This window comes from Budorcas taxicolor, chromosome 4, assembly GCF_023091745.1.
Source record: "Budorcas taxicolor isolate Tak-1 chromosome 4, Takin1.1, whole genome shotgun sequence".
Taxonomy (NCBI): domain Eukaryota; kingdom Metazoa; phylum Chordata; class Mammalia; order Artiodactyla; family Bovidae; genus Budorcas; species Budorcas taxicolor.
Window position 1 is genome coordinate 103,906,695 of NC_068913.1, and position 13,082 is coordinate 103,919,776.

Consider the following 13,082-nt stretch of genomic DNA (forward strand, 5'->3'; position numbering starts at 1 on the left):
GATGTCTGGCTCAACTCTCTCATACAAATGAATTATGACCCTAGTTAATTATCTTCACTCTTTGTGACAGTAAATCATTAATATGAGCCTAGAGTTCTTTGTCACTGACTAGAGAAGGAAATGGGAAAGACTAAAAAAAAAATTGCTAATTCTAAGATCTGGCTGCCTAATTTTAGAACCTTAGAATATTGAAGTCAGTTTTATTCAGAATTTATTTAAATGTATTTAAGTATCTTTCCAGGTATATAATGTAACTATTTAGGTAAATTAACACATAGAACATTTTTTATACATAAACTATTTTGCATACAACAGTTGCATTTCAGTTCTGTATCATTTTTGCTGATATAACATAGTTATCACTGCCATGAAGATACAGCATTATTCCCATAAAGCTATTGTTATACCTCTTTTTAAGATACTTAAGATAGCTTTCTTAGATTTTGTTTTCTTTCCTTTTTTTTTATATTTCTAGCTCTGGCTCTTCCAGCAAACCAGCAGGAGCTGATTCTACACACAAAGTCCCAGTGGTCATGTTGGAGCCAATTCGAATAAAACAAGAAAACAGTGGACCACCTGAAAATTACGATTTTCCTGTTGTAATAGTGAAACAAGAATCAGATGAAGAATCCAGGGCTCAAAATGTAATTATGATTGCAGTACTACTCCTACTTGAGGGATAAGATGAAAGGAACTTTTAAATAGATTGTAGGAAATTTATTTAAATAGTATAAAGGCAGGAAAATAGTCAACTTAAAGGTTGAAAACTTTGAGGAAGTCTCTCAGTAGATCAAAACGAGGCTTATTAAATGAGGTTGGGTATTTTAAAGAGAGAATGGAGTAAACTACATGGAAGGTAACTGTCAAAGCAATACTACATGGAAACTTCCTATAACTGAAGGGCAGTACTAGTGAGTAGTGAAAGTCACTCAGTCGTGTCCAACTCTTTGCGAAAGCTGCTCAGTCGTGTCCAGCTCTTTGCTACCTGAGATTCTTCAGGCCAGAATACTAGAGTGGGTAGCCGTTCCCTTCTCCAGGGGATCTTCCCACCCCAGGGATTGAACCAGGGTCTCCTGCCTTGCAGGCAGATTCTTTACCAACTGAGCTATCAGGGAAGCCCAACTGAAGGGCATGAGCATCTGAGTTGTAAGGGCCTAGCAAGTACCAGAACAAGTAATTGAAAAAAAAATGCAAGTCATATATACCATCATCAGTTTTAGAATGCCAGTATTCTAAACAGATTCTAAAAGCCTCCAGAGGAGAAAAACACCTTACATAATGGATCAGACATTTTAATGTCACCAAGTCCTCCACACAGACTCTCAAAGCTGGAAACCAATAGAGAAATATCAAAATTGTGAAGAAAGATATTTTGTAGGGAGAATTCTGTACCCATTCAAATGATTATGTATAAAGATGAAATAAACATTTTTAGACATGCATGCAGAGTCTCAAAAATTTAATTCCATATACTCATTCTGAGGAAGATATGCTTCATCGAAAATGAAGTAAACCCAGAAAGAGGAAGACATAGAATTCCAGAAATAGAATCTAACACAGAAAAGAGGCAAAGAAAAGGATAGTTAGTCCCCAGTTCAACAGCTCCTCTTGTATACCCTATAGGGGAACAGAAGACTCCATTAGGGATGTGTGAAGAGGGAGAAAAAAACTTTGACAGTATCGAGAAGCATTTTATAACCCTGTTGGAGATTCTGAGAATAACTTAGATATCTAGAAAAAGAAGCAAATGGATTAAATTTTAGAGTAAGGTAATTGACAGTGACAGATGTTATTTTCTTAGGCTCCAAAATGACTGCAGACGGTGACTGCAACCACAAAATTAAAAGACAGTTGCTCCTTGAAACTAAAGCTATAACAAACCTAGACAGTGTATTAAAAAGCAGAGACATCACTTTGCTGACAAAAGGTCTGTGTAGTCAAAGCTATGGTTTTTCTAGTAGTCATGTATGGATGTGAGAGTTGGACCACAAAGAAGGCTGAGTGCCAAAGAATTGATGCTTTTGTACTGTGGTGTTAGAGAAGATTCTTGAGAGTCCCTTGGACACAAGGAGATCAAACCAGTCAATCCTAAAGGAAATCAACCCTGAATATTCATTGGAAGGACTGATGCTAAAGCTGAAGCTCCAGTATTTTGGCCACTTGATGCAAAGAGTTGACTCATTGCAAAAGACCCTGATGCTGGGAAAGATTGAGGGCAGGAAGAGAAGTGGATGACAGTGGATGAGATGGTTGGATGGCATCACCAACTCAATGGAAATGAGTTTGAGTAAGCTCTGGGAGATAGTGAAGGACAGGGAAGCCTGGTGTGCTGTCATTCATGGGGTCACAAAGAGTTGGACATGACTTAACTGACCTGACCAACAACAATTACTGACTCATAGTAAAAAACAAAAAGTTAGACAAAAGAGGAAGTGATCATAGTACATACTGTGGTTATGCAATGAACAGTATATAGTCATAATAATATAAATAAACACTGAAATAACAAATTTAAATAAGAACTTTATATAATCAAAATATAACCTGAACATGCATTTGACCAAAAATTGATTTTTCAGGATACTTAGTACAGCACTGATACTGACCAGTTAGAATAAATGCTGCTTATAACAGTTGTACTTGCCCCTGCCAACTAAAAAGAAATCAGTGCTTAATAAAACTATGTTAAGAAGATGGCATAAATGGTGTGTTAAGTATAAGGAGGATATGGAGAATCAGGAAGGAAAAATCTAATCTTGCATAGTATGAAAAATATATACATGTGTAATAAAATAGAAAATGTTTAAAATTTAAATCTGGAAAATTACAGTATAAGCATACTCTTTAGAAATATAGAACTAGCATAGAAAACTAAATAATTTGAAAATAATTACCTCCAAAGAATGATATTAGAATAACCATGCGCTTAACTGAATCTGCATTTTATTACTTAAGAGTTTATTTTAACATTTAAAGGAAATAATAGATTTAGTTCTTAATTTTAAATTTTCACCATTCTAGGCTCCAACATAAAATTTAGGTTCAACTTGATGATATTAATAGCACTTGGAGAGGTGAAATTATCGATAGGAATTAAAGCAGTATACCTTTCTATGAATGATTTTAAAAAATCTACAGTAGGAATGTTTTGTGTTTGGGTATAATTTGAATTAACGTCTCCAGTAAAATGTATTTACAGTTCACATGGTTGACTTCTACATTAACCACCTATTCTGCCACTTCTGAAGCCACTGATAAGATTTTTCCTGTATTATCCACACCCCCTTACTGCTGCTGATCTTCTGTTTGGAAGATGTTTTTCAGTAGAGGCCCATGTCTTCTTTACCATTAGGGCCAGTTAGCAGTAAACACAGTCTGCTCTCCTGCAGTTTCATGTGCTCATTTGAAATAACCAGGTGCTCATGAGTAAGCAAATTGCAATCCAGAATTGCAGTAGTGCTGATAAAGAATGGCAGTTTAAGAAATCCATACACATAGTTAACTCTTTCCATTGCAGACCAACTATCCAAGAAGCATACTCACCTCCCTGCTCCTAAATAGCAGTCAGAGCTCTGCATCTGAGGAGTCTGTGTTGAGATCTGATGCCCCTGACAGCACAGGAGATCAACCTGGACTTCACCAGGAAAACTCTTCAAATGGAAAGTCTGAGTGGCTAGATGCCTCCCAGAAATCACCTCTTCATGTTGGGGAGACGAGGAAAGAGGATGACCCCAATGAGGACTGGTGTGCAGTTTGTCAGAATGGAGGGGAACTCCTGTGCTGTGAAAAGTGTCCCAAAGTATTCCATCTCTCTTGTCACGTGCCCACTCTGGCAAATTTTCCAAGGTAAGATGGCACTTGCTTCCCTTGCTTACAGTTTTTCACTATAAATAATAATAGCAATGACATTTGATCCTGTAACACAAAACCTTTTTTTTTTTTAAACACAAAACCTTTGTAAAAATTTAAATAGAAATCCACTTGGCATAAATTTATACGCCAAAATGTTCAGCATAGGGTTTTCCATACTTTGTCTCCCATTTCGTTTGCTTCTCTCATCTCTCAAAAACCTAGTCTGCTATGTCAAGGAAAAAAACATCTGGCCCTTTAAATTATTACAAGGAAATTACCATGAAGAACAATGGTTCTTGTGTACAGCTGTCATAATTTAGTGCATCTTATTTGCCAGGCATTTGAGTTTTATTATTTATAAATATCTCCAGTAAATGCTTAGACCTTATGAGATGATAATAATACAGAACAACCACTGTATAATTTCAAACTTAATAGTACCAAGAGTGTTTCTTTTTCTTGAATCATTTGGGGGAAAATGCCATTCGTGCCTCACATCAGCCATAGTTTAATGTGTGTGTTTTGTTTGTTTTCTTTTGTGTGTATATTTCATGCCCCCTTCACTGGACTAACACACCCCTTAGGCCCATGAACTGTATTTCTGTTGATAAGCTCTCAGCACGGTGCCATGTACATAGGAGATAGGTGGTAAATCCTCAGTGATTAACAGTTACACCAAATAAATAATTCTGCATTACAGATGGCACGGAGCAGGGTGGGAAAGGGAGGTGGTGAGGAGAGGAGTGATGCCACAGGAACTCAGTCAGATACTTCCTCCCCCAACAGTGGAGAATGGATCTGCACTTTCTGCCGAGACTTATCTAAACCTGAAGTTGAATATGATTGTGATGCTCCCATTCACAACTCAGAAAAAAGGAAAACTGAAGGCCTTGTCAAACTAACACCAATAGATAAAAGGGTAAGTTTCCAGCCTAGACTGTTAAACTTAGTTGTTTTGGCTAGACGCCTCATCATTGTAATGCAGCTGTGCCGTCATCAAAGAAGTGAACTTTTCTTCCGCAGAATACAAGAATCTTAAATAATGGCAATTACAACTTTTTTAATGAAGTAAAATAGCAATGCTATATATACATTTCCTAGAAGCTTAAAATACAGTAATTGAACACAGTAGACTACATATCCTTTATATGGTCTGGACTTCTAAATTTAACCTACCTTTAATAAATTTCAGTTATATTTTCTACTACAGATATGTTTTCTTCCTTGGAATTTGTTCGGAATTGGCAGCAAAAAGATGGGTTTTCTATTTACTCTTCCTGGAAATAACTCATTCTTTCACCCAGTGGTACTGGATTTATACCTTAAAGCCAGCTAATGTATTTAACCTTATTTATAACTAAAGAAGCTCCTTTGCTAATTTATTAAGTAGAACAGTCAGTGTGAAAGTTGTCGTGCAAGAGAGGGCTGAAACATGCACTATCACTGAGACACGGTGGTTACTGGGGTAGACTTGTAAGCAGAGAAATAGCAGAGTGCATGATATAAACACCTACATGCAGAGAGGGACCTTAGGACCCAACACCCCATGGAGAGATCCACCTCTGGATCGCTTAACACCTGGATGGTTTTTATTGATTATGCGTCATTTTATTGACTATGAGTAATTCAGTATAAAAACTGCAGAGATAAGTGGAAATAAAAACTTCAGATAGTTTTCTAGTGATACTGTTTTATTTCTGTGAAGACTGCTCTCATATGTTACATGGATCCCAAAATGTCAAACAGTACACTGTAGCAGATGATTGGAAAGGACATCAAAGCTCTAAGTATCACTGTTTTTTGTATTCATCTGGCTTTAATTTCCATTCTGGTACTTTTAGATCTATTAATATTGCTACTAAAAATTAGTTGTGACTTGATTATTTCTTATTTATTTATTTATGCTTAGAAGTGTGAACGCCTACTTTTATTTCTTTACTGCCATGAAATGAGCCTGGCTTTTCAAGACCCAGTTCCTCTGACCGTAAGTATTAATGGTACATTAAAGTATTAAAATGCATTTTTGTACAGTGGGATGGTTTTTCTGAAACTTGATTTATGAGAATCTAGTTTCTGTACCATTTTTCAACAGTAAATTTCTTAAATTAATCAAAATCTTAAAACTTACTGCATTGTTGTTGTTTAGTCACTCCCCTTGCTCTTCTGCCCATGGGATTCCTCCAACAAGAATACTGGAGTGGGTTGCCATTTCCTTCTCCAGGGGATCATCCCAACCGAGGAATCAAGCACGCATCTCCTGTATTGGCAGGCAGATTCTTTACCACTGAGCCACCTTGGAAGCCCTATTAATACATACATACTGAATGCTTTAATCTTGACTACATTTTAATGGTAACTAACTGCCCAAAAACTTCTGTTCTATTTTCATGTATTCTTTTTTCCTCATGTATTTTACTTACTATTCTCTGGGATGATTTAAATCAATTGTTTCTCTCAGGAGTTTAGGTATATATATCCTAAAGCTATTGAGAAAGAAACTTTCCATTTCAGGTAAAGACACCCCATGCCCACCCCCCATCTCTGTACACATTTTGATTTATAGGTGCAGACTTCAAGTAATAAGTTCAGTTCAGTTCAGTCGCTCAGTCGTGTCCGACTCTTTGCGGCCCCATGAACCACAGCACACCAAGCCTCCCTGTCCATCACCAACTGCCGGAGTCTACCCAAACCCATGTGCATTGAGTCAGTGATGCCATCCAGCCATCTCATGCTCTGTCGTCCCCTTCTCCTCCTGCCCTCAATCTTTCACAGCATCAGAGTCTTTTCAAATGAATCACCTCTTCGCCTCAAGTGGCCAAAGTATTGGAGTTTCAGCTTCAACATCAGTCCCTCCAATGAACAGCCAGGACTGATCTCCTTTAGAATGGACTGGTTGGATCTCCTTTCAGCGCTCAGCTTTCCTTATAGTCCAACTCTCACATCCATACATGACTACTGGAAAAACGATAGCCTTGACTAGAGAGACCATTATTGGCAAAGTAATGTCTCTGCTTTATTATGCTGTCTAGTTTGGTCGTAACTTTCCTTCCAGGGAGTAAGCGTCTTTTAATTTCATGGCTGCAATCACCATCTGCAGTGATTTTGGAGCCCCCAAAAATAAAGGCAGCCACTGTTTCCACTGTTTCTCCATCTATTTGCCATGAAGTGATGGGACCGGATACCATGATCTTAGTTTTCTGAATGTTGAGCTTTAAGCCAACTTTTTCACTCTCCTCTTTCACTTTCATCAAGAGGCCTTTTAGTTCTTCTTCACTTTCTGCCATAAGGGTGGTGTCATCTGAATATTTGAGGTGATTGATATTTCTCCCCACAATCTTGATTCCAGCTTGTGCTTCCTCCAGCTCATCATTTCTCATGATGTACTCTGCATATAAGTTAAATAAGCAGAGTGACAATAGACAGCCTTGACGTACTTCTTTTCCTATTTGGAACCAGTCTGTTGTTCCATGTCCAGTTCTAACTGTTGCTTCCTGACCTGCATACAGATTTCTCAAGAGGCAGGTCAGGTGGTCTGGGATTCCCATCTCTCAGAATTTTCCACAGTGTATTGTGATCCACACAGTCAAAGGCTTTGGCATAGTCAATAAAGCAGAAATAGATGTGTTTCTGGAACTCTCTTGCTTTTTCCATGACCCAGCGGATGTCAGCAATTTGATCTCTGGTTCCTCTGCCTTTTCTAAATCCAGCTTGAACATCTGGAAGTTCACAGTTCATGTATTGCTGGAGCCTGGCTTGGAGAATTTTGAGCATTACTTTACTAGCGTGTGAAATGAGTACAATGTGTGGCAGTTTGAGCATTCTTTGGCATTGCCTTTCTTAGGGATCGGAATGAAAACTGACCTCTTCTAGTCCTGTGGCTACTGCTGAGTTTTCCAAATTTGCTGGCATATTGAGTGCAGCACTTTCACAGCATCATCTTTCAGGATTTTAAATAGCTCAACTGGAATTCCATCACCTCCACTAGCTTTGTTCGTAGTGATGCTTCCTAAGGCCCACTTGACTTCACATTCCAGGATGTCTGGCTCTAGGTGAGTGATCACACCATCGTGATTATCTGGGTCGTGAAGATCTTTTTTGTACAGTTCTGTGTATTCTTGCCACCTTTTCTTAATATCTTCTGCTTCTGTTAGATCCATACCATTTCTGTCCTTTATCGAGCCCATCTTTGCATGAAATGTTCCCTTGGTCGCATTCTATTGTTTTCCTCTATTTCTTTGCATTGATCACTGAGGAAGGCTTTCTTATCTCTCCTTGCTATTCTTTGGAACTCTGCATTCAAATGGGTATATCTTAAGAAGTAGACATTAACAATAGAGGAAGAGGTGTGTGTGTGCTTATCATTGACTTCAAAAGCTTCATATTTCAAGTTTATGTGACTTTAGTGCATTATGGGCTTCCCTAGTGGCTCAGCTGGTAAAGAATCCGCCTGCATTGTGAGAGATGGGGTTCGATCCCTGATTTGGGAAGATCCCCTGGAGAAGGGAAAGACTACCCACTCCAGTATTCTGGCCTGGAGAATTCCATGGACTGTATAGTCCACGGGGTTGCAAAGAGTCAAACAGGACTTTGCAACCTTCCGTTTCACTTTCACTTAGTGCATTATTGTAAGGTGCTGGAAAGAACTTGCTACTCAAAATATGTTCTATTCTCTGATGTCTGAATTTCCTTTAAAAAGCTAATAGATTTGTTAAAAAAATTTTTTTAATGAATGCAACATTAGAAAAGAAAACTAGCCAAGTAACACTGAGCTGAGAAGCAGTGAACTTCTTTCCTTGTAAACAAGTTTTGAGAAGTTAAGATCGGAAAAAGAAGTGCAGTTGACTCTTAGAACAACACAGAGGTTGAGGGCACCAACTTTCTGCACAGTGGAGTCTTCATGTGACTTTACAGTCAGCCTTCTGTATCTGCAGCATCAATCAATCACAGATTTTATAGTATTGCTGTATGAATTTCATGGGAAAAAATCTGTGTATAAGTGTACCTGCACAGTTCAAGGATCCACTATAGTCTTTGGGGTGGAAGGCCCTTTGTGCCCAAAAGAAGCAGGGCAAAAATATGCCAATAAAAAGTTAATTCACTTAAAAATGTGACCTAGAATTTGGTGCTTTTTCTAATGTTGGCCTACTGTTACATTTGGCATGAATAACGGCAACAGCAAAATAGGCCCCCTTAATATATATTATCTCATTTCGTCTTTCCAAAATCCTATGAGAATGGTAGAATTATTTCTGTTTGAAACTTGAAGAAACAGCTTCAGTGAAATGACTGAACCCAGTAACATACCCAGGAGAGTGTTATTGAGAAGCAGAACTGCAGTTCAAACCCAGATTCAGAGCCCACTTGCTATAACACATGCAGCAAAAACATGTCAAATCTTAACTAGAAGTAATACTTTTTCTAATGATTACCTTTTTTGTTTAATAATGAAAAAAGGAGAATAGTAAGAGGGTAAATGTAGTAGGCTTTTTTCATTAAAAATAACTGATGAAAATTTTTGATAAAAGTGACATAAAACATTTCACGATGTCTGGAAACATGTAGGTGCTTGCAGATTTTGCTGAATATATGTCCTTACCAGTGACAAAATAGAACTGAGAAAAGCAGTAAGGACAATCTGAATTATATACTACTTAAAGAATTTATATGGGACCAGGTAGAATTTATTTATTATAACATCACATTTCTTTTGAAAGGTGCCTGATTATTACAAAATAATTAAAAATCCAATGGACTTGTCAACCATCAAGAAAAGACTACAAGAAGATTATTGCATGTATACAAAGCCTGAAGATTTTGTAGCTGATTTTAGATTGATCTTTCAGAACTGTGCTGAATTCAATGAGGTGAGAAGGGGGCGCGGGGGAATAGCAATGTGAAAGTAATGTTAAACCAAACACCTTACCAACAAAGGAGATGAAGATATCTATCTGTGGTAGCATAAATTTTCAAAAGTTCGAGTCTATGTCAAGGAATGAAAAGAGGTTATTAGGAAAATGATATCCACATGTGGTGGCTCAGACGGTAAAGCATCTTGCTTACAATGCAGGAGACCTGGGTTCGATCCCTGGGTCGGGAAGATCCTGTGGAGAAGGAAATGGCAACCCACTCCAGTACTCTTGCCTGGAAAATCCCATGGACAGAGGAGCATGGTAGGCTACAGTCCACGGGGTCGCAAAGAGTCAGACACGACTGAACAACTTCATTTCACTTATCCACATGTATAGTCAAAGGTTTATTATATGGTGAGTGGAAATGCAAATTACTGTTGACAAAAACAGTTTAGAAAATATTTTTATCTAACCCAGAAGCATTCTTTGTCATTCTCACCTTTATTTCTTGAAATATGGCATTTCCAGACTTTAGTCTTTGTGATATTGAAATATTAAGAATGTGGTTTAAATAATTCTTAATTAAGAGTTTTCTCAAAAACTTTATCATCTAAACATCTATCAGACTTAAAGCTTTTTGATGATAGTTTGTCCTTTGTATCGGTTACTCATTCCAGAGGTAGATATTATGTTTGTTCTAAAAAATACCTGTTACTGGATTCTGATTACAGCATCTCTTTGATATCTTTTTGGTAATCTAGATGAGTCCAGGCCTTTATTTACTTCTTATCTGCTCTGCTCAAGACTTTGTCTTGCCCCAGACTATCATTTACTTTACATCAAAGCTATAGGTAAACAGTTCTTTCTAAACAATCCACTGATATTCATAATCTTGAGGTAAAAGGGAGCAAAATATAAGAAATCTACAGTTTTATTGACTAAACATTTTGTTAATTCATATTTTTATTCAACAGCCTGATTCAGAAGTAGCCAATGCTGGTATAAAACTTGAAAGCTATTTTGAAGAACTTCTGAAGAATCTTTATCCAGAAAAAAGGTTTCCTAAACTAGAATTCAGGAATGACTCAGAAGATAATAAATTTAGTGATGACTCAGATGATGACTTTGTACAGCCCCGGAAGAAACGCCTCAAGAGCATAGAGGAACGCCAGTTGCTTAAATAAGCACACCGGCCTGTGCTGGTTTTTAGATTTTTGTTTGTTTTCAGAATACATTTTGCCACTAATTTAACATCATTACCAAGAAGAGTTTGTGACCATCTTAAGTTTTCAATGTTTACTAGACTCTGATTTCCTTAATAACCCATTTCTTTTAACCTTCTTATTAAGAAAGAAAGGAAAAGAGGGAGGAAGGAAGGAGAAAGGAAGAAAGAAGCATCAACAACAAAATAAAAAGACACTCTTCCCACTTCCTGGATTTCAAACTGCAGTCCCGAGTGACAGCTACTATAGAAAGGACTTTGTATGAACTCTAAGTTGAAAATTTAATGTGGTCTGGATGTGTGCATTAATCCATTTTTAGAAAATACCACTACTCAATTATGGACCAACATGAGTTAGGTGTACTGCATGTAAGTACAGTACTCCATGAATGTCAGTGGTAATAAGAGTTCTATCCTAGAATGCCCACTGGTGCACCAAGAAAGTAGACTAGATGCTGTTTAAGAAGGTGCCTAATAAGCATATCATGTAAGATGGCAACTGTATTAAAGAAAAAGGAAAACAAATGTTTGATTTTTTTTTTTTATCTGTAGAGGTGTTTGATATAGCAGGTTTTCAAGGCCATGTTTCATATGTTTCTAAAACCTCTCCTTCTTCCACCAGGGAAGGAAGTAAGTGTACTTGTTTGGTTTTGCTGTGTGTCTATGTGTGGACTGGTGTTTGCATTTTAACTGTGCAGATGACCTTTTTATAACAAGGCTCATTGTCTGCAGTATGGCTTTTAGTGGAGCCATCCAGAATATGAAATACAGCAGTGTGTGCCATATTTGATGTAAAGGTTCTTCAACTTATACCCTTTGGAACATTAAATACAAATTCCCCTGAAAGGGACCAGTTTTTGTGGTTTTCATCTGTCTTTATAAATTGGAATGAAAGTCTTTTGTGGACATTAGAAGCAGGCAGTTAGAGGGAATTATAGTGAAATTTAAATTTTTTCTAAAGCATCTATTTTTCAGAATCAGAACCTCAAATTGATTCTTTCTGACTTAATCTGGGCTTCATTTTCATTCTCTTGATGGAGAGAGAAAACCTACCTTCTGAAGGCAAGCATATTCTTCCTGGGTCAGCCTTGGCTAGTTTAATTGACTTTCATGTATTCCTTTTACTTGTTCAGTATCAAGGAATGTAACTAGATTAAGATAGAAGAAAATTGTTGTGCCATTTCCTAATCTAACATTTGACAGAATACATGAAATGTTTTAGTTTGCCAAAGTAAACCTTTATTTATAAAACATCAGTTGGCTGAGGATATTTTCCTCTTAGGCCAGAAGAATAAAAATATAGCTGACTTGGCAGAATTTTATCCTTTGGATGGTGTCAGGTCCCATGAATTAAACCTAGAGGACTTACTTTTATCCACATGGCATTATTTCTTCAAATGGATAATTTGAAAATGCCTTGTGGCTAAGTCATTGGGTTTTCAGGTACTGCTGAAGATAAAATGAGAAAATACTGATTATTTATTGGCAAGAGCATCTCACTTTGTGTAGACTTAGTCCATATGTCAATTATGTATTAAAGGTTAAGAAACCGTAATTCACTTTTCCAAATACGTGTTTCAGGGAAGTTGTTGTTGTATGGTTTTGAGTATGTATTTGCCATTTATCCTCCAGAAACAAACAGATTTCGGTAATACTGCATTTACCACTTGATTGTCTTCTTTTGCTCCAGCGTCTTTAGCACAGCAGCCATGGAGCTGTTGCTAATCCGTTTATTGTTTTTATGTTAGAATAGTTCCTTAGGACATTTTCTTCTTCCACATTTGTCTCCTTAGTTAAAGGAGGGCACTGCAGATAAATTTTGAGGATGATCACAAAGGGAAGTAGCACTTAAGAGTGAAAAATTATAATTTCCTAAATGCATCTGAGCCAGAATGTCTACTAATGTACCCAGAACTTTCACTGTTATATTCAGTGCCATATGAATCGTTTAAAACAATATTTTTCTTTCACCTTTATATATATATACATACACATACACACACACACACACACACACACACACACACACACACACATATATATATATTGCTGAATGAAAGGCACTTGACAACCACATATATTAGAAGAGTTTCTCTCTCCAAATAGCATTTTCTTAACAGTCTTTAAAGTCCTCTGACCTTATTAACAGGTGCCTATGT

General features: G+C 37.1%; 1 protein-coding gene across 1 annotated transcript in view; it reads left to right on the forward strand.

Moving 5' to 3' along the window:
* The window catches only part of TRIM24 (tripartite motif containing 24), a 116,967-nt gene extending 105,257 nt beyond the window's left edge, over positions 1 to 11,710 (forward strand). Inside the window, exons 14-19 of the mRNA XM_052638597.1 lie at positions 476 to 644; positions 3,518 to 3,846; positions 4,639 to 4,771; positions 5,762 to 5,836; positions 9,567 to 9,716; positions 10,676 to 11,710. Of these exons, the coding sequence (XP_052494557.1) occupies positions 476 to 644; positions 3,518 to 3,846; positions 4,639 to 4,771; positions 5,762 to 5,836; positions 9,567 to 9,716; positions 10,676 to 10,885 (1,066 nt within the window). The 3' untranslated portion in view covers positions 10,886 to 11,710. The remainder of the gene's footprint in view (positions 1 to 475; positions 645 to 3,517; positions 3,847 to 4,638; positions 4,772 to 5,761; positions 5,837 to 9,566; positions 9,717 to 10,675) is intronic.
* Positions 11,711 to 13,082: the final 1,372 nt, after the last annotated feature.